The 18354-nt window shown below is 36.3% G+C and overlaps 1 protein-coding gene across 15 annotated transcripts in view; it reads right to left on the bottom strand.

The window, feature by feature from the left end:
* Positions 1-18354, bottom strand: part of PTK2 (protein tyrosine kinase 2) — a 226579-nt gene that overhangs the window by 82036 nt on the left and 126189 nt on the right. For all 15 annotated transcript variants that reach the window (XR_005932213.1, XM_030011674.2, XM_030011675.2 and 12 more), the window contains 6 exons: positions 12289-12368; positions 10694-10756; positions 6581-6635; positions 2095-2235; positions 1286-1363; positions 170-277 (listed from right to left, as the gene is read on the bottom strand). Coding sequence is in view for 14 of the 15 variants with exons in the window: in XM_030011674.2 (XP_029867534.1) it covers positions 170-277; positions 1286-1363; positions 2095-2235; positions 6581-6635; positions 10694-10756; positions 12289-12368 (525 nt within the window). In the remaining variant the exon portion in view is untranslated. The remainder of the gene's footprint in view (positions 1-169; positions 278-1285; positions 1364-2094; positions 2236-6580; positions 6636-10693; positions 10757-12288; positions 12369-18354) is intronic.

Below are 18354 nucleotides of genomic sequence, written 5' to 3'. Positions count from 1 at the left end.
CATGCAGGTACAAAAGTGAAGTATACATTTAGTATATCATAATTACACTGACAGTAGAAAAATCCAGAATGAAGTTACAGACAAGAACAAAAGTATGATATACAGAATATCTTCATTAAGTGTAGGAAAACCAAAGCTAGTAAGTTTATCACAACTGTCAATATCATACCTCAGGTGCACCTGCTATCTTGAGCTGCAACATCCCTTTTCTGTCCTTGTCTTCACTGTTTGAATACTGAATAGTCTGCACTTGATTAAAGTCTGCTAGATGAGTTGGCTGCAGAAAGGCAATAGAAAAAGTGGGGAAAATTTCGAAATTACAGCAAAATACTTTGCCTTTATTCCTGATGTTGCAAAAGCACATGTAGACTTTGATCTCTAAATTATACCTGCAGAAATCTGTTCCCACTTCCTCCTACAGTTTCGTTAGGCTTTGGCTAACAACATAGACACATATCCACAGTATTTGCAAAATGAAACCAAGCACCAAGTTTGCCTACAGAGGTCAGTGTTGAGTAACTGCAGGCACAGGCTAAACTACACAGTGAAAACAAGTCTTGGAGGTCAAGACAGAAAACTCAACAGGTTAACCACATGGAACCTGCGCTCACAGCATACTTAACGTACCTCCAGACTGCTGTAAAAGGTTATGTTCTTAGCTGGCTATGCATTCCTGATCTCCAAACCTTTCCACTACCTTTGAATTAATTTCAATTGAAGCTGGACATAGGCTCAACTTAATTCATGACTGTAAAGGTCCCAAACATTTTGCTAGAACAACCTGTCTGAACATAACTTCCTTGCACCACGGAGGTGTACAGGAGATACTGTAATACAGTCAATATCAGGCAATGAAAAGGCTATTAAGGATATGAAGTAAAGCAAATAAACCACCAATGACTGCACAAATGCTAAACACCAACTGATTAAACAAGCTCTTCATTTACACATTCCTAAGAAAGAGGAGAATGATTTAGAATAATTTTCATGTTTCATTGTTAGTCACCACTTATGCTTCAAATTCTGCAAGTGAGCACTTCATTGGGTACAAAAAGCCAACAAATTCAGTGCTAAAGTTGACAGTGTCTCTCCACTTAACCCAACTGCATCTTCTCTGATCCCAAATCATGAGTTAGTATCTGAGTAACAGCTGTGTATGCTGAATTTCCCAGTTCTTCTGTGTTTAACTCAAAGATTAGACTTGCAGTTCCCCTCTGTGTGAAGTTCAGTTCACAACAGGTCATGGTTGTTAAGACAGTAACTGAGAAAACAGAAGTAGACTTACATTTGCACCCTTGTCTGTAAGGTAACTGATTCCTTCTTCTGGGCCAATTGCCAGTTCCACTGAGATAATCCAGCTTGACTTCAGAATTGAAGGAGAAAGACAGGACAGAATTTCAACAGTAAGACAAGACCTTGCTATGTATGGAACGCTATCCTCCAACACTATAATTACAGGTTTTAGTAATTAATCTCGAGACGCTTTTAAACTCTTCAAACAATTCAAAATATATTAAAATCAAGTAATTCTGTAAGTAGCAAAACTCCTCAGGACTGGTTTCCTGGGGATCTCTGCTACTCAAAAATGCGTTTCCACGTGTTTTATTGTAGGTCTACATGAGAACTATATATTTCCTGTACTTCCTCTTCTCTTCTCATGGACACTGCTGTTCATGTTCTCACTTCTACTTGAGTGTCTATTTTCACAAAGCTTGCAGACTTAAGGCCCATTCTCAACATTTTTTTGAAACGGGTAGAGATTAAAAGGCATTAGAGGAAAATTTACAACCAGAAGAAGCTGAGAAATCTCATTTCCTCACAAAACCAACTTAAAAATTCCATGACTTTCACAAACGAAGCACCAATAAAAATATTTAATAATGTACAATTCTTACCCTACTAATGAATGGTGTTTTTATAACAGTCAACTGAGAAAATTCTAAATCAAATCAATAAATATATTTTTTTGTTAATGAAATCCAATCATCTCTACATCAAAACAGGAACTAAGCAAGCAATTAGTTGCAGAACTGAGCAAAACCAGACTCATAACTACAGCATGCATTCTGGCAACTGCCACATTCCTCTACTTACACCGAGAGCACACTTGAAGCATTCCTTGTCAAATCTGTACACTGGAGAGAGGATCTCAAAGAATTTCAAAATACTTTCTTCTCTATTGAGGTTGGCAAATTGTCGAAACGTTTGTTGGATTAATTTTCGTAGTGTTTTGGCCTGTGTATTACAATGTTTAAAGATCAATTATTTTAAATCTAATCAGTGACGGTGCATTTTAAGAGTTTCAGTCACTTACTAACAGCTTCTTCATCAATGAGATGCAGACAATTCTCAAAAAAAAAAAAAAAGAAGCTTCAAAACGTAAGTAATGGTTGTGCCTTCTAACTTCTGCTTGGGAACAAAATTATTTCTGCTATATATTATAAAGGGAATATCTAACTAATAATGTATTGAATAAATTATAATAGAAGACAACATGTTAACCTTTACAGGAACTATTCTTTCTAGATTCTTCATATCTCCCAACTTCTTAACTGTGTACCAATACAAAAACACAGCAACCTACACCTTCATACTAGGTTTTAAACTTAAATCACCATTCTGTTATCTTGTAACAACCCAGCTGTAGCTGCATCTTAATCTCTGCGCACATTATCTTAGACTATCCATAGTATAGTGGATTCTTAAAGTCTGATAATATGCAAAATAACTTCCATATAAAAATATAAAATTTAAATAGTAAATTAAAAATTAATGTAAAAAGTAACCAAACATTTAAATTAAACTTTTTTAACTGTATTGCATATAATTGTATTAACTGTTTTCAGAGTAGAAATAACCACTTAGAGCGGGACAAATCATCCTCCCAACATCTGGGACAGTGGGACAGAGCAAGGCACCTAATTGCATATCCTGAAAAAGAAAGCACGTAAAGGATACAAGCAGGCTTTCAAAAAACTGCATTTAAAAAAAGAAAAAGGGTAACTAAACTAAGACTTACGAAAAGTGGAAGTATCTGCCTGTATATAATGTATAATCCCTGGGAAGGCTGCCACTCATATGAAAATAAAACAGAATCTGAGAAGTAATCTCTTTAACATGCCCCAAAACTGAACAAGCAGTCAAGAATCCTGAACAAAAACATCTGTTTCTAAACACTAGAATTCATTTAGACAGAAGTGTAGTGCCTTCTCCTCATCTGTCCTAATCATAAGAATCACAGAATCATCTAGGTTGGAAAAGACCTAAGAGTACAGGTATGCTCTGTAAGTAGTGCAGGGCCAGGTGACCCACCGTTTCCATCACAGAGTGCCAAAATGTCAAAACCATAAACATCTGTTCTTTTTCCCTTTGTCAAAGCTTGACCCATGTCTAAAGTGACTGAATGTGGTTTAAAAAACCTTAGTAATACCCATTTCTAATACATCTTCCAACTAACAACAATGATAGAAGACCAAACCATGCTTATTTTTGCAGTATGTCAAGGTTGAGACAGGAATTACCATTGTTCCTCTACCAAAACATATCTAAATGTCCTACTGTAACAGCATTAAACCTCTTCATTCTTTCACCTTGCCTGTTAACAGCTCCAGGCATTACACAAATATAAACTTCCTTTTGTTAACACTTCCAGTCGGATTAGGCATTCATTTTTCGTAAGCCTTTAAAGAACATTCAGAACTCTAAATAGCGACAATTTTTTAAAAGGAGTGTTCACGAAAGAGTTACTCTAATAGCAGTGATCCAAGGGTGTTGCATATTCACATACAAAATGATGATCAGTTTTGCAATGACACATATATATGGGTTGAAAAAAACCCTCAGCTTGGCACATAAACTTTTTGTTATAAAGTTAACAAAGAAATGTGCCATTTTCTTGTAACTGCAAATAACTGCATCACTTTAGCAGAACCTTTTACCAACTATCAGGTGGATCACTACTCTAACAGGCTATGGATACTTGGGTAGGATAAAGAAAGCATCTGGCAGTCAGGAGACCTCCCTGCTGCACCCAAAGCTGCCACAGACGTTATCTTCCTTTTTACTGAGAAAAGCAACGTTAAGGGAACTGCAGTCCTTAGCCTTAAATGAAGGCCTGGCAAATACCAGGAGGAAGACACTACAAAAAGAAATAAAGCTGCTAGCTCAAGTTGTCCCAAGTATTTCAGCCACCCAGTTGTTGAAAGATACTTTATTTTGCCCACAGTTTGTTGTCCTGGCCTTTTTCAGCATCATCTTGACTCCCATGCATAATGGCATATGTTATTTGGCTCATTAAGTCCACCAAGAAGACTTACTCTTCACTTTAACTTTGAGATCATTAGTAAGGGGTAAACAAAGTCAGTTAAAAAACCCTACCTCTTCCATAAGGGAAGAGAGCCATTTATGAGAAATACCTGCAAATGACAACTTCAAGGGAAATGCACTGAAAATTTGCTCTTAAAATATTTCCCAAGAACAATTTTTTTTTTTCTCTGCTTTTGCTCAAAGCATGCTCTAGAGTGACGGTGAAGACTCCTAATTTGCAAACTAAACACAATCTGGCTTACATCCATCTCCCCGCATCATTCTCCCCCCGGCCCCGCCCCAATTGTTGGCTTAGTATAAGTAGATTTTTTTCCCCTGTGGTGTTTGCATACTTGATATAGCTACATACAGACAGCATGGCTTAGCAGTCACATCATCATCAAGGCACCATTTACTAAACCAAACACAGGAAGATTTCTTATTCCTCTCCGGTGAAGTAATGAAAATGGCAGGCCTGTTGACTCAGTAACTATTCCTCTGTACTTCAATTAGGCTGATTACTCTTTCTTGAACACGGATAAACACAAGTATTTGCAGTGTGTATGAGACATAGTGCATTGTCCAATGACTTTAATGTTTCCTCCTGGAAACACCTCCCGAGACACCTCCTAGGTCAGCACTTGCTTTCTTTTACAACACTATGTCTTACAGACACTGTAATCCACTAATATATAAATGTCTTTAAACTCCTGACTTCTTTTTTATTTATTTAATGAGCTCCCTAAATAAAGCTGAACTTTTTGGTTTTAAACCCCTGTATATCACCTCTTACTTGGCACTGTTAAATATGTTGATTTTCATTTTTCCAGCCTTCTGGTCTTCCTATACATAGAATGATAGCCTCTGTATAGCTGGCATCTCCTAAATGTGTAACATCAACAAATTTGATTACCACTGCCCTACACTCTACACTTTACCTCGCTAATAGAGAGAAATAATTAATTTTATATTTCATGGCCATCAGGAGCCCTCCTGTGCCTGCAAGGTCAAAATCATCAGTCTTCACAAAGTGGGAGAGTCATTTAATCACTGGAATCAAGCCTACATTATTTTTAATAGGGATTTAACTTTAATTAAAAGGCAGACCTGTTCTTCCTTCCCTTGTTTTTCCTCTTCATATGTCCAACCTTTTTTTCATGTCTTTGCAAGGTTCTACTCAGCTTCACCTTCTGGCAATTCTTGCTACTTCTTTCTGCTATTCTCTCCGTTTCATGATTTCTAAAGAGCAGTTCTCTTTGTTGGTCAGTTTTCTGGCTCCGTAATACCATTTTTGAGACAGTTACTCATTCTTTTACGTCTGGAGCCTTTCACCACAATTTCTCTCATTAGCAGAGAATACAGTTTCAGATTAATTGCTTAAATTAAAATGCAGAGGGATTACTTAAATCCACTTGACTTCATTAGCTTCTGATTTTCAAAAGTCTTTTGAAACAAAACCCCTTCATGACAGACATTTTCTGTTTATCCATTTAAATCACAATGTAGAAACTTTCTAAATCTGAAGTTGAATTCTATCACCGCTTACCAAAACCAGCTCTAAAATACCAATTTATGATCTGTACTTTCACGTATGAATGGTAAGATATATTTTACCAAGACATTCATATCCAGACTCCTATAGCTGTAAAAATACTTGGTGACCATTCTTAATCCCCCTTTTCAAAACATGTCAAGAAAAATTTGCATTTTTTACTCTGGGAACACACAGACTTCAATGGAAGAGAGATTCAACTAACATTTACACTCTTAACAAGGATTATCATAAGTGGAAAATATTGGAAATCCTCCTTGAATGAGTCAGATACAGTCTTGAGCAAGGAAGGCAGAATATGGTTTATTGAATTGCCACTAAAAATACGCTGCTTTCTTACATGTCCCCTTCCTCTTTCTCCAGAAGTCTCATTTCTCTTTTTTTTTTTTTGGGGGGGGGGAAGTTGCTATTTGATACTAGAGGATCTGAGGACTTCTTATGAACTTCTGTCCACAAGGTTTGAGAGGCAGAGGTATACCTCTCTCACAGTAGCTCAGCACGGCCACGTAAATCACTACTATCTTAGTTCTGCCAGCTGCACACCTGTACTACATGGATTTATATCTTACCAATCTGACAGACAGCTTTGATATTTTTTCACCAAGACAGCACAACTGCTCAGCAATTCCCTTATGACTATATGGTGAAAAAGATAATGCAATTTTCAGATTTCTGACACTTATTTTTTGTAAGTAGTATACAATTGACTGGAACCATAATTACCTTCACTGAATCTAGTAAACTCTTCGGGAAAAAACGTCTTAAACCAACATCTTTCCTGAAACAAAAACACACACAGCATTAATATAAAAACCATTGTGCAGTATTTTGCAGCACTATAATTAATTTCTTTTTAAATTTTGACTCACTTTTTCCTCATTTTGAGCATCTAATGTTAAAATTCCCATCTTTTTATTGCAAGTAATCTCACTTTTTGCATCTGTAAATCAGGATCCTAATTCTGTCCATGAACTCAGATTTTGCAAACAGATATACATCGAGCTCACTTTCACACTTATAAATAGGGTTGCACCCCTGGTTTGAAACCCAGAGCCATAGGGATTAAATATTTTTGTGGCTCAGATCTGCCTAGCTTACATCTGATGTGTGTATGTATCACTACAACTAAATATTAGCTAAGAAAGACGCCTGAGAAGTTGCCAGAGGTATGTTAGTGCAGAAGAAAATCATTGTACAACCAGCTGTAACAGATGTTGCATGACTGTGAACTAGGTGTACAGTATTAGCAGAAAATTTGTACGAGAAAAAGGAAAAAACTAAAAGAAAAATGTAAATAGGAAAAGGACTTATATCCTTGCATCTCAAAGGTGTTACTGACTTTTTTCCTTTAAATTTAAGAGGTTAGAATCTCGTTTAAACAAACACGCTTATCTTCTGAAATGAGTATGAAAGCAAGCTTTCCATGACTGCATGCTTTCAACATAAACAGAAATACATCTGGAATTCTTACATTTGGCAAAGAAAAGAAAAGCCGTTAGTGAGCCTGGGATATACAGTGTGTATTTACTGCTACCTAACAGCCCAAGAAGAAAGCCAACATTAAAGTCAATATAAAAAGCTTACTCAAAATAATAAAACAGGGTATTTTTAAAGCTCTCTAAAGACAAGTAGTATACAATTTCACAAAACATACTAAAACCATCCTCAACTAAGAGGACCAGAACATTCATGCACAGCAGCGAACACTGGCATCTGTGCAATGACAGTAAGCTGAAAGATTATAAAACTTCCATAAATGTTAATTCCTTTTATGCATTTCTTCTCAAATGCAAATTATATACGGTTTATCATCCCACACAGTTAAATAAATCTAACACACTATTACCATCTAAATAACATGCAAAGATATTTTGACAAGGAATATATTAGTTTAACATTAAGCATTTGAGAGCGAAGTGGTGTTTTCAAAAATGAAGCACCCTACATCATTCCAGTATTACTCAGTACTGCAGCACATGGCTGCGACAACCTGATTTGATTCATTATTAAAAAGAGTTGTAGAGTAGCCTTTTGTACAGATCTGTATGTAACAAATTCGGAAAAAATTCTTATGCAGAGTACAACAAAACACAACTCAATAAAATTTGTTAATAAAGCATATCTTGTGTTTAACTGAGATGGGAGATTTATTTACTGGAAGAGACTTTAATGTAAGAAGCATGCAGATTTTATGCCATAGTCAACAACAAACTATAGATACCTATAAATAAGGGAATAAGCATTGGAAATTGGAACATACAAACAGTTTTAAATGCACAACACTACAAACTCCTTCCCTTCCCTCCTCAGCTGCACTGCGTGGGAGTAAAATGGCTAGCTCGGGATACACACCAACTCAGTCCTCCAGATTAAGAACTCAAGACATCTGTTTTCTGATTGCCAGTAAGAGATAATTAGCAGCAAGATCCTGGTTCATGCAGTTCTACTACAGCTTTGTATTTAACCTCATCTACTCCATCCTACTTGTGGGCTTAAATGTAATTTTTTTTTTTTAATGTATAAACTTCAATGGGATTAATAAAATACCAACTACAGATAGATGATACTGCTTGTCATATAATGATAAGCAGCTTTAGGCAACATGTATCTTTATTTCTATTTTTCATCTCAATTGAAGTTACAACAAAAAAGTAATGTTAGATTAACATAATAGACTTTAACATGCTTTTTACAAAATTGTGGCTGCAGCTGTTCCTTCATATAGCTCCCATTTTTGTACTTGTAATTATCCCTGTTCTATGCTAACAGGCTTCACACTTATTATGAAAAAATTCTTCTTTCACTACATGAAGGCCCAACTATTAAAGGCTACTTAACAGTTTGATTCTATCTACCATTTCCCATCCAGATTTGGTCTTGTATGAAAATCTGATCAAAGATGAATATACATCAAGTAGACATCTGACAAAGACACGCAAGAAGCAATCACACCAAATGCAAAAAAGTGTCATTTAAAAATTGCACTCAGCTGGTTAAGTGCCTCATGATGTACTAAAACTAGCAAAAACCCCCCCAAACAAACAAAAAGCCTCACTTGAGAAATAAATTTTACTTATGTAGATAAACCTTTATATGCTATTAAGATGGTAAGATCGAATGAGTACATTTTGGAGATGGCTGGCACTTTCTGCAGACTCTTACTAGCTTATAATTCTCTATGGCCACTTTAAGGTGCTTTTATCCTTCATCTCTCCCAGCTAAATCCCATACAAAACACATTTTGCCTAAAAAACCCCCAAAAACTTAAAAATAATCTTGAAGTGCACAATTCTACATTTCCAATTTTGCATGGCATTAAGCTGCTAGATTTTGCATATCAGGGTTTTGCTTCACTCTTATCTTTCACAGCAGCAATTATGTTATTTCCTACCAAAACAGTTACTGTTTGGAAAACACACGCACTGAAAGAAACAAGTCGCTGTTAAACTGGAAGCAGCCCCATGCAGAGTCCTCCAGGAACTCTCATCTGTTACAATTATTAATTAATACTTTGAGTCATCTGTTATGACCCTTGTTTCATTTGCCTCATTGTTTCCGAAGTTGTTAACCTAATTACTAATGTTTGTAGCTTATGAGCTGCCAAATAACTGACTTAAAAATACGTTTCTCAAGTTCTTACTGGAACATATGTAAACTGCAACCACTGTAACTCACAGGACTTTCAAAACTTTTTTGTATCACCTTTTAGCCTTGTCTATCTGCTCATCCCATTCATCTTTATTAGTCCAGTCTCGTTTTGTTACACATTTCCTCAACCAGGATATTTCTACTAGTGGTTACCAACAGAAAACTAAAGTCCTTCAAAAAAACCCCTAATTCAAACAAAAACAAAGCTTTAAAAATTCTGCACAGATAGAGGAGCACTATATAAATAGCAGGCACTATATAAATAAGCAGGCAATTCATTAAAGTTATCTTTACCTATTAAAAGCATACCGTTTCCTCAAAAATCCTTGTGAACTTATTCATTGTGGTGAAAAATCTTATCTTCCACCTCCAAATTCTCTAATTTCACACTCTAAAAGTTAGCACACATTTTATTAAAAATAAAGTAAAAAGCAGAGACTTCACGGCTACACCAACCTTTTATCCCAATTTTATGTTAAACTGTAGAGCACCTTTTCTCAAGGATAATTAGTAGTGAAGAGCAGATCATTGGTATATGTATGTATGAAGCTTGTTCCACTAAATTAATACAAATAAAACCAGTTTTCAATCCCCGAAGCTTCTAAAGGACTTTGGATTGTCCGGACTAAAGCCATCTACTATATAACATGACTAAGTAACCAAAATACTTTCAGTATAAGGACGTTTCTTGGTCATCTTAAAATTTGTAATACACAGATAACTAATAAACTCCCTAACTGCAAGGTCACAATTCAGGAAATCCATGTACTGAGCAAACAGAAATAAAAACAGTTACCACAAACATTTTCAAGTAACTCAAACTTTACCACAGTTGAGTCACAACTGAAGAATGCTACTACGCATAGAAAAACATTTAGAAACAAAATCACCTTAGAACTGGACTTGATGAACCCATAAACATTAGCAAAATTGAAAAACATCATCAAAAGCCTCCTGATCCAAGTTCAAACAACTCCAACCGTGTTTCCCTGGACCAGAGTTAAAGGTGCTCTTCCTGCTTCTATACCTCAATAGGTTTCATCATCCTTTTCTTATATTAAAGCACTCAAAGATCTCAACAAACTTCATGGAATAAAAAATTACAACAGAAACGTTCTGTTATTGAACTGAATTTAATGTTCCTGATTAAGAAACAGTTCACACCTCCAGCTAGAACACAATACTTACTCTAACACTTCATAGTTGGACTTCTTTTCTAATGCATTGCCTCTCATCTCTCCGTAGGATCTCCTGAAGTCAGGAAAAATATTTGAAAGCAACAATTATTGGATGATCCAGCCTAAAACTACAACATCAATGTAGTCAAATCTTTCAGAGACTTACCATTAGAAAACATTGGCAGAATGTTTTTATCTCAACAGATCAGATTTTTATTTTACAAAATAATTTAATGTATGGAACATTACACAGGACTATAGCAGTACTGCATTTTCAGAACCACTGTAAACCAGCTTAAGTACACTGCTACCAAAAGAAGTGATCTAACCTGCCCTTCAGCAGCTCCTTTCTACCTCCAACACTATCTCCCTCCTTTCTAACAGCACTTGTGTCTCTGCATTTAACAGGGAGAACCAAAGGAAGCACGGAATGATGAAAACTAACAGTTTCAATTCAGACATGTTCATATAAAAAAATAAATTAATAAATCGAGAATGAGTAGCTGTTGTTGGGAAAGGGCTGGGATCATTGTTTTCACTGAGAAAGTGGACCAGTAATGCTTATGGTAAGACAGTCTTAGTAGTCATCTACTAGAAATAGCTCATGAAAATGCTTTGAAGAGCCACAGCATGAGAACCATGGAAAGCAGGATTTGGATGATAAAATAATCATGGATTATTACACTTATTACATGTTTTGAAATAAAGCACCAACAATTTTCTAAGTGCAATAAGGAGTTTGCAGTTACACAAAGAATTTTTGCTTCCTCTGGGGCTACCAGCAAAACTTACAGTGAAGACATCAGGTTCTCCTACAATACCTAGGAAATTTCATAAACCTAAATTTTGTTTTATTTTGGAAAATAAGTGTTCAAAGGACATTTTTATTCTCTGCTAACAAGTTTACATTTGCCATTAATTTCTTATCTATTTTACTTCTCCCCTAATCTCCCCGTGTGAGACAACAGCGTAACTAAAGCAAATGTTTCAGGCTGGAAATTCTCCATGAATTAGCAAAAACCAAAACATGCATTTCAAAAGCTATGCTGGGAACTCTCTCAAGGATCTCTTAATCTGATAAATTTATCTTTATTTTCCAGCTGTCTATACAGTTGACAAGAACACCAAAACCACCCAAAAGAATCCTTAAGATTTAATCATTTGAAAACAGCACATTAAAAATTAAGTAAATGCAGGGAAGAAAGGTAGCAGCATTTATCTTTAATTACATTCTTTAGCTGTAGGATTTATATATGCACAATGACAAGGCTATTTGCTAAATAACACCACAGATGCATTTTTTTTAAGTGTACTTCACTGTACTCTACAGGCCTTTGAATTATTCAGACGAAGAATTCACCCAAAAGGCAGTATCAAGATGTAATTAATTAAAATCCTAAAATTAATGTTAATTTTAAAATCACTAGAAATTGGTTGCAATACAGTCTATTAAATTTTTCTTCAAACTACTTTGCAGCAAAAAAAGTCTTATGATGTTTTATTCAACTATACTGGTCAGGAATCGATGAACTATAAGCAGTTTCAAAATTAATGTATACATTCTGTCATAAACATGTTGAATAATAAATGAAATTATCAGCTTACCGGATTTCAAGGCAACCTAGTTTCAAAGCAATTTCCTGGTCCACTTGATCTGCTATTTCTAACATATAGTCATTTTTCACCTACAGCAAAAGAAGTAGGTACGCATCACAGAAAGATCAGTTCAGTGCCAATACAGACTAAAATACTGCCCAAACTTTAGAATAAATACGTCTTAAGTTTAATTTTTTGGAATGACTATTCAGAGTGCATGAAGAGAAAAAAGAAGTTATGTTCATATTATCCACAAATGAGCTGCAGTTTTGTAAGAAAACCATTTCGACTGCAACAAGCTTAATTTAAAAATTCCTTATCTACATCAGTATTGCCTATGTTTTATTGAATATAATAAAAATCTTCACACGAGGCCGAGCAGATGGTTGCACCTGCATTCAAGATACGTGAATATACGCTGCATTCTTGAGCCATCTTGGTCAACAGTTTTTAATTTTGTAGGTGCATCTAATCATGCATATAAAACAGACAAATGTCCGTGCATTACTGTGAAAATAAAAATAGCAGTAAGAAGAGTAGCATGTGAAAACCATACTACATACTGACTTAAAATAATGTTTGAACTAGCAAGAAGAAAAAACAAGAGTGAAACTAGATGGTTACCATCTACAGCAGGAAATAAAACAGGCTGAGGAGTGTGCTCTGACCTGGACGAGGCCAAACGGTCATCCCTCCCGAGAAGGATGGTTGGGACAAGCCAGCATATTTGGACCACTGCTGGCGTGCATCGTCCCCCAGCTGTGCTCAGGCACAGTCTAGAAGAGTGGTAAAGTGGCATGTGCAAAAGCTGTACCACAGAGCATGCTAAATATTCAAAAAGATGGACTATGGTGGGTCAAAGCTTCATCACGTGTCCTGGACTTGTTTTATTTACTAATATCAGTGTAAGCAGAAGCCTACTTTTTAGGTAATACTTTCATCACATTGGAGTAAGTAATTTATTCAGTTACTAACCAAGGGAAAAAAAAAAAAAAAAGACAGTAAGAGAGAACAGAACTAGTGCTGAAGAATTTAACTCTGATCCTGTCTTCTGTGCAACAGGCGTTTTTTACCAGTAACATATCTCTACAGAAGTACAACTTTTCTTTATTGCCTCATGTTATCCTCTGTCTTACGAAATCATAAACTTGCTGTAGAGATCCTAAAGTCTAAGATCCTAAAGTTGCAGAAAGTCCTGAAGTATCACAAAAATCCACAACTGACTTGCAGATGAAAGAGGAGCTTATACATTATGAAAGCATTACACTTTACAAAATGCTTTTTTTGAGTGATGACAACTTGTAAGAAAAACTATTTCAAACTGCTACTGCTATAAAATTCATAATTTAAAAGATAAGTACAGCAACAGATTCAACAGCTGGAGGTCCTCTCCAGTCAGCACTCTCCCAGTAACACATGAGCATGCATTCTCTCACCACCAATGTGACAGCTGGATCCAGCCCTAGACTACAGAGCAAAATACATAAGACCTTCCTAGTTATGAAGGGCATGAAAAATTTTTGTTATTGAAAGATGTGAAAGAAGAAATATGCACAGGAGCGAGAATATGAATTATTGCAATAGCTGCAACATCAGGACAAAGTTTCTTGCATTTGAACTCATACAGCTACTCAACATGACAAAACAATAAGCTTTTAACCCTTCTCAAGTCAATTCCTACAAATACTAATGAAGACAGGAGAAGAAAAAATTGTCCTTCAGCATCATATAGTGTGCTATTTGTATACACACATGGAAATAGTCATTCTGTATTCCCGTGGCAGTAATACATAAAATATGTAGAATTAAGAATTGTCTTTTTCTTCATTATGCTTACAATTGAAAAAACCAAACACCTTCTCATGTGAAAGAGCATTCTATTCGAGTTTGGTAACATTTACAAAGATTTGTCTCATTAAATGTTAAAAAAAGCCCCCCCCCCCCCCCAACCACAGACTCTATATATCAGGTAATTACAATGGCTGTAAGTGATATAAACTGAGAGAAAGATGCATCTTCCAGGAAGTCAAGATGTTTTGATTCTGTATTTTTCTTCAGAACCATGAAGGTCCCTAAGTGCAAAGAGTCCTATGCATTAGCCAAATAAACAGTCATTGCTCTAATGGATGAAACGTCTTCTAATTTATGAAATCCTTTACAAACAACCCTGTATGAATTAGAGAGAACTGTCAGGACGAGAGGAAATGGCCTTAAGTTGTGCCAGGGGAGGTTTCGATTGGATATTAGGAAAATTTCTTCACTGAAAGGGTTATTAAGCATTGGAACAGGCTGCCCAGGGAAGTGGCTGAGTGACCATCCCTGGAGGTATTTAAAAGACATGTAAACGTGGTGCTTATGGACATGGTTTAGTGGTGGACTTGGCAGTGTTAGGTTAACGGTTGGACTCGATGATCTTAAAGGTCTTCTCCAACCTAAATGAAATTAAATGATCATGTTATCTATTTATTTATAAGATACGGCAGACACATTCCATTCATCTGAAAGACTTGGCAAAGAAGGCATTGCAGAAATATTTTCTGCAGGGGGAATTTAAGGTCCTGTTCTTCAGCATCAGGTTTAAAGACTGCCTAATGATACGAAGTGACTGAAGAGTTCTCCCATCTGAATCATCCAGAAGTACATAGGGAAGGAACCTCTGGAGGTCCTCTGGTCCAACCCCACCGCTCAAGCAGGGCCACCTAGAGCCAGTTGCCCAGGACCGTGTTCAGACAGCTTTTGAGTATCTCCAAGGATGAAGACTCCACAACCTCCCTGGGCAACCTGTGCCAATGCTCAGTCACCCTCACAGTAAAAAAAAAAAAAAAATTTCCTGATGTTCAGACGGAACCTCCTGTGTTTCAGTTTGTGCCCATTTTCTCTGGTCCTGGCACTGGGCACCACTGAAAAGACCCTGGCTCCATCCTCTTTGCACCATCCCTCCTCTCCAGGCTGAACAGTCCCAGCTCTCTCAGCGTTTCCTCAGAGGAGAGATGCTCCAGGCCCTTCATCATTTTCATGGCCCTTCGCTGAACTCTCTGCAGAAGCTCAATCTCCCTTGTACTCAAAGTCATTACAACACCTGGAGGCATTTTCAAGAAATTTGGCAATCCAGAAAAATCGGGCATTTCTGACCGGCCTGTACTGCTCAGTATCATCAAGTGCCAAAATGGGAAGAAGTCTCCCTGGAAAGGGCACTTCTGGAAACAAGACAAAAAATGCAGAGATTTTGAGTAGCATCTTATCTCAACTACTGTCCATTTACAATTACTCTTCATTCTACTGCAGAACTGCACCTGTCAGTAATGGTATCGTATTTCTCTAAGAGAAAATCTTCTATAACCAAGATTTTGTTTAACTTTAAATCAGAACTACCGTCTAGATACCTTCACAAATGGCACAACGTAGTAACTTCAACAGAAAAATGAACTACAACTTCTGTTCATCAGTAAGTATATGAAACCTGTGCTGCATTAAAACTGTCAGACCCAAGCTCAGAGCACTTCAATCAGGAAAATAGTTTTCAGGTTCCCATGTTATTACCGTAAATGATCCCTGCAGTACACATAGGTGGCAAACAACAGAACAGTACTCCTTGTCTGTAGGTCTTCATGGGGGTATTTGACAAATAAGAAACAAATTGAAGATGCAAATTCTACGTGAGTTCAGTTCTTATATGGATTCCCATATTCCATAAATGTATCAAGTTAAAAGAAATTATCATCAGCTTACTTCTTGTTTATATTATCCATAGTGAGGTTTAATGAACTTTAATCGTACTTTAAATGCAAGCTTTCATTTTATTCTCCTACCCTTTTTCTGAGAATTCACCTTCATGTATACGCCAAGTTACTTCACCTAAAAAGCTAACATAGCTGTTCACAAAAATCCATTAGCTAGCCCACCTTACATCTGCCCAAATCAAATATCCATTGGCTAGTTCACTTATGTTTAATTAAACTTTTTTTTAACTATGCATTCAATTTTTTGAACCATCTCAACAATTTTGCATCACCAGGAAATTTCAAAGCTGTTATCTACCCATTCCTTGAGGTATTCAGAGACCAAAAAGAACTGGCTGTAGCAAAATATTTTGTCAACCCTGACATATAAAACTACCCCTTGCAGAAACTATGCTAATTTGAGGCTACTAGTATATCATGATCAAATATGTATTCATTTATCTTCATAGTTCATTGCCTCGTAGATACCAGTACTGAAGGACTTCATTTGTTAAACCAGACGGCTTAAGAACATCTTCAGTTTCACGCAAACATATTTTAAAATGCTGCTAGCCTCAAGTAACCACTCTTCCATAAATAAATAAGCAACATTACCCAAACATTTAAAGTTTGGGGTTTCATTCCTCTTGCCCTCCGGCTTGTGAGCTTTTGCAAATTCTAGTCATGTCTTCCTGGTCTGACTCTGCAACTACAAGCACCAGAACTTGACTACAAAAATTTGAAAAACCCTTCCCATTCCAACAATTTGGAAGAAAAAATAAGTATTGTGAAAATTGTCAGCTTATTTCCAAGACAAAAGTGAGACATTTTCACCATAATGCTGCAAGCGCAGTTGCCTACTTGGGTGCACAATTTTGTTAGGGTGACAAGCAGAAAAAAGGGGGTTTTTTTTTTGCACATCCCAGTCCAGAAGAGATGGACAAACACAGATATTTCATAAAGCTGGTGTAAATTACATTGTATTCCTTCCACCTCACATTTCAGCCAACAGAGATTCTCCCTTGCTGATTTATTGCGGGGGATGGGTGTGTGGGTGTGTATGTGGGTGGGTGTTGTTTCTGAAGTTCCTTGGTACAGTAAAGTGGAGTTTCAAGTCTTTCAAATTCACTACAGTATGCAACCTGAAGAGTGAGATAAAAATGCCTTTATGCGCCTAAGAAATGAGGTGAAAACATAGAAAAAATAGCCTCTGTCAGTGTCCACAAGTGACTAACAGGAGTGTTCACAAAATCACCCATGACATCCTCTCATCAAAATTAATACTTGCACTTGATTATCAAAAAGCACTACATATACATTATATACAGCTATTTATTTTTGTGTTTAAACTTTGGAAGGTATACAAAGAGATTATAAGCTTCAGAAGGCCTATGGCCATAATCTTGTGGTCTAATTAGACTGAACAGTGTCCTATTATGGATAGCAAAGGTAAGATATTGATAGAAGGAATTAATTTTATCTTGCTTTTTTCAGAAACCTGTCCATACACATTCTTCTTGAAATATCAGTAAGTCTAAGGAAACAAAAAAACCCCAAATACAAAAAAAAAGTGGATTCAATTTCTGCTCCCAGAATACTAATGCGAACTTCTCTTATCACCTTTAATTTTTCTCGACTATTTTGTTTGAGATGGCATTAGATCAATGCATGAACTAAAGCTCGTGCAAAGATTAGATAAGAATTTTGCAAGAGGTTTAAGCACAAGCTGCAGAACCTCCTAAGGAAAAAGCCCGAACAAATTTTAAATGGAAGAGACGCAAGAGATAATTTAATGGTAATTAAGCGCACTGCCACAAGGAAATGGAATAGTTTTCCTAGAAGTCTCTTGTGTTTGCTCAATTATTACTTTTATTATTATTGTTGTTAATATAGTTAAATGAGAGAAATGAGAATAGTTTTTGTCTGTTTCAGAGAAAAAAGGCCCAATCTTTAAAAGCATAAAGCCTATATACATACAAAGACACAAAAATGAAACTCTGGCAAATCTAAAGAATTCTACCATTTTTTTCTATTTACTACAAATTCAGAAGAAGTATGTTAGGAAGGAGGATGAATCCTGATCTGTGGGTTTTGGAGATACTGTTATCTGTGAGCTCATGTTACACCTGCAGAACTGCCCTCCTTGGTGGTATGTGCAGACCTTTACTTACGGCTTGGATGTTCAGTTAACAGTATGCAATGCCTGGAGGAAGGCTGAAGAGTACGTCATCAAGATATATATACTCTTCAAGCAGATCAAGTACCACTGCTGTTGTTCTGCTCCCCATTTTAATTGTTCAGAATGGGATCTCTCCAAAGGCTAAACCAGAAAAAAATTGTAGGATGCTATTTAATA

This window comes from Aquila chrysaetos, chromosome 4, assembly GCF_900496995.4.
Source record: "Aquila chrysaetos chrysaetos chromosome 4, bAquChr1.4, whole genome shotgun sequence".
Taxonomy (NCBI): domain Eukaryota; kingdom Metazoa; phylum Chordata; class Aves; order Accipitriformes; family Accipitridae; genus Aquila; species Aquila chrysaetos.
Note: the sequence above shows the minus strand (reverse complement) of the source record. Positions and strands in the feature narration are given on the sequence as shown.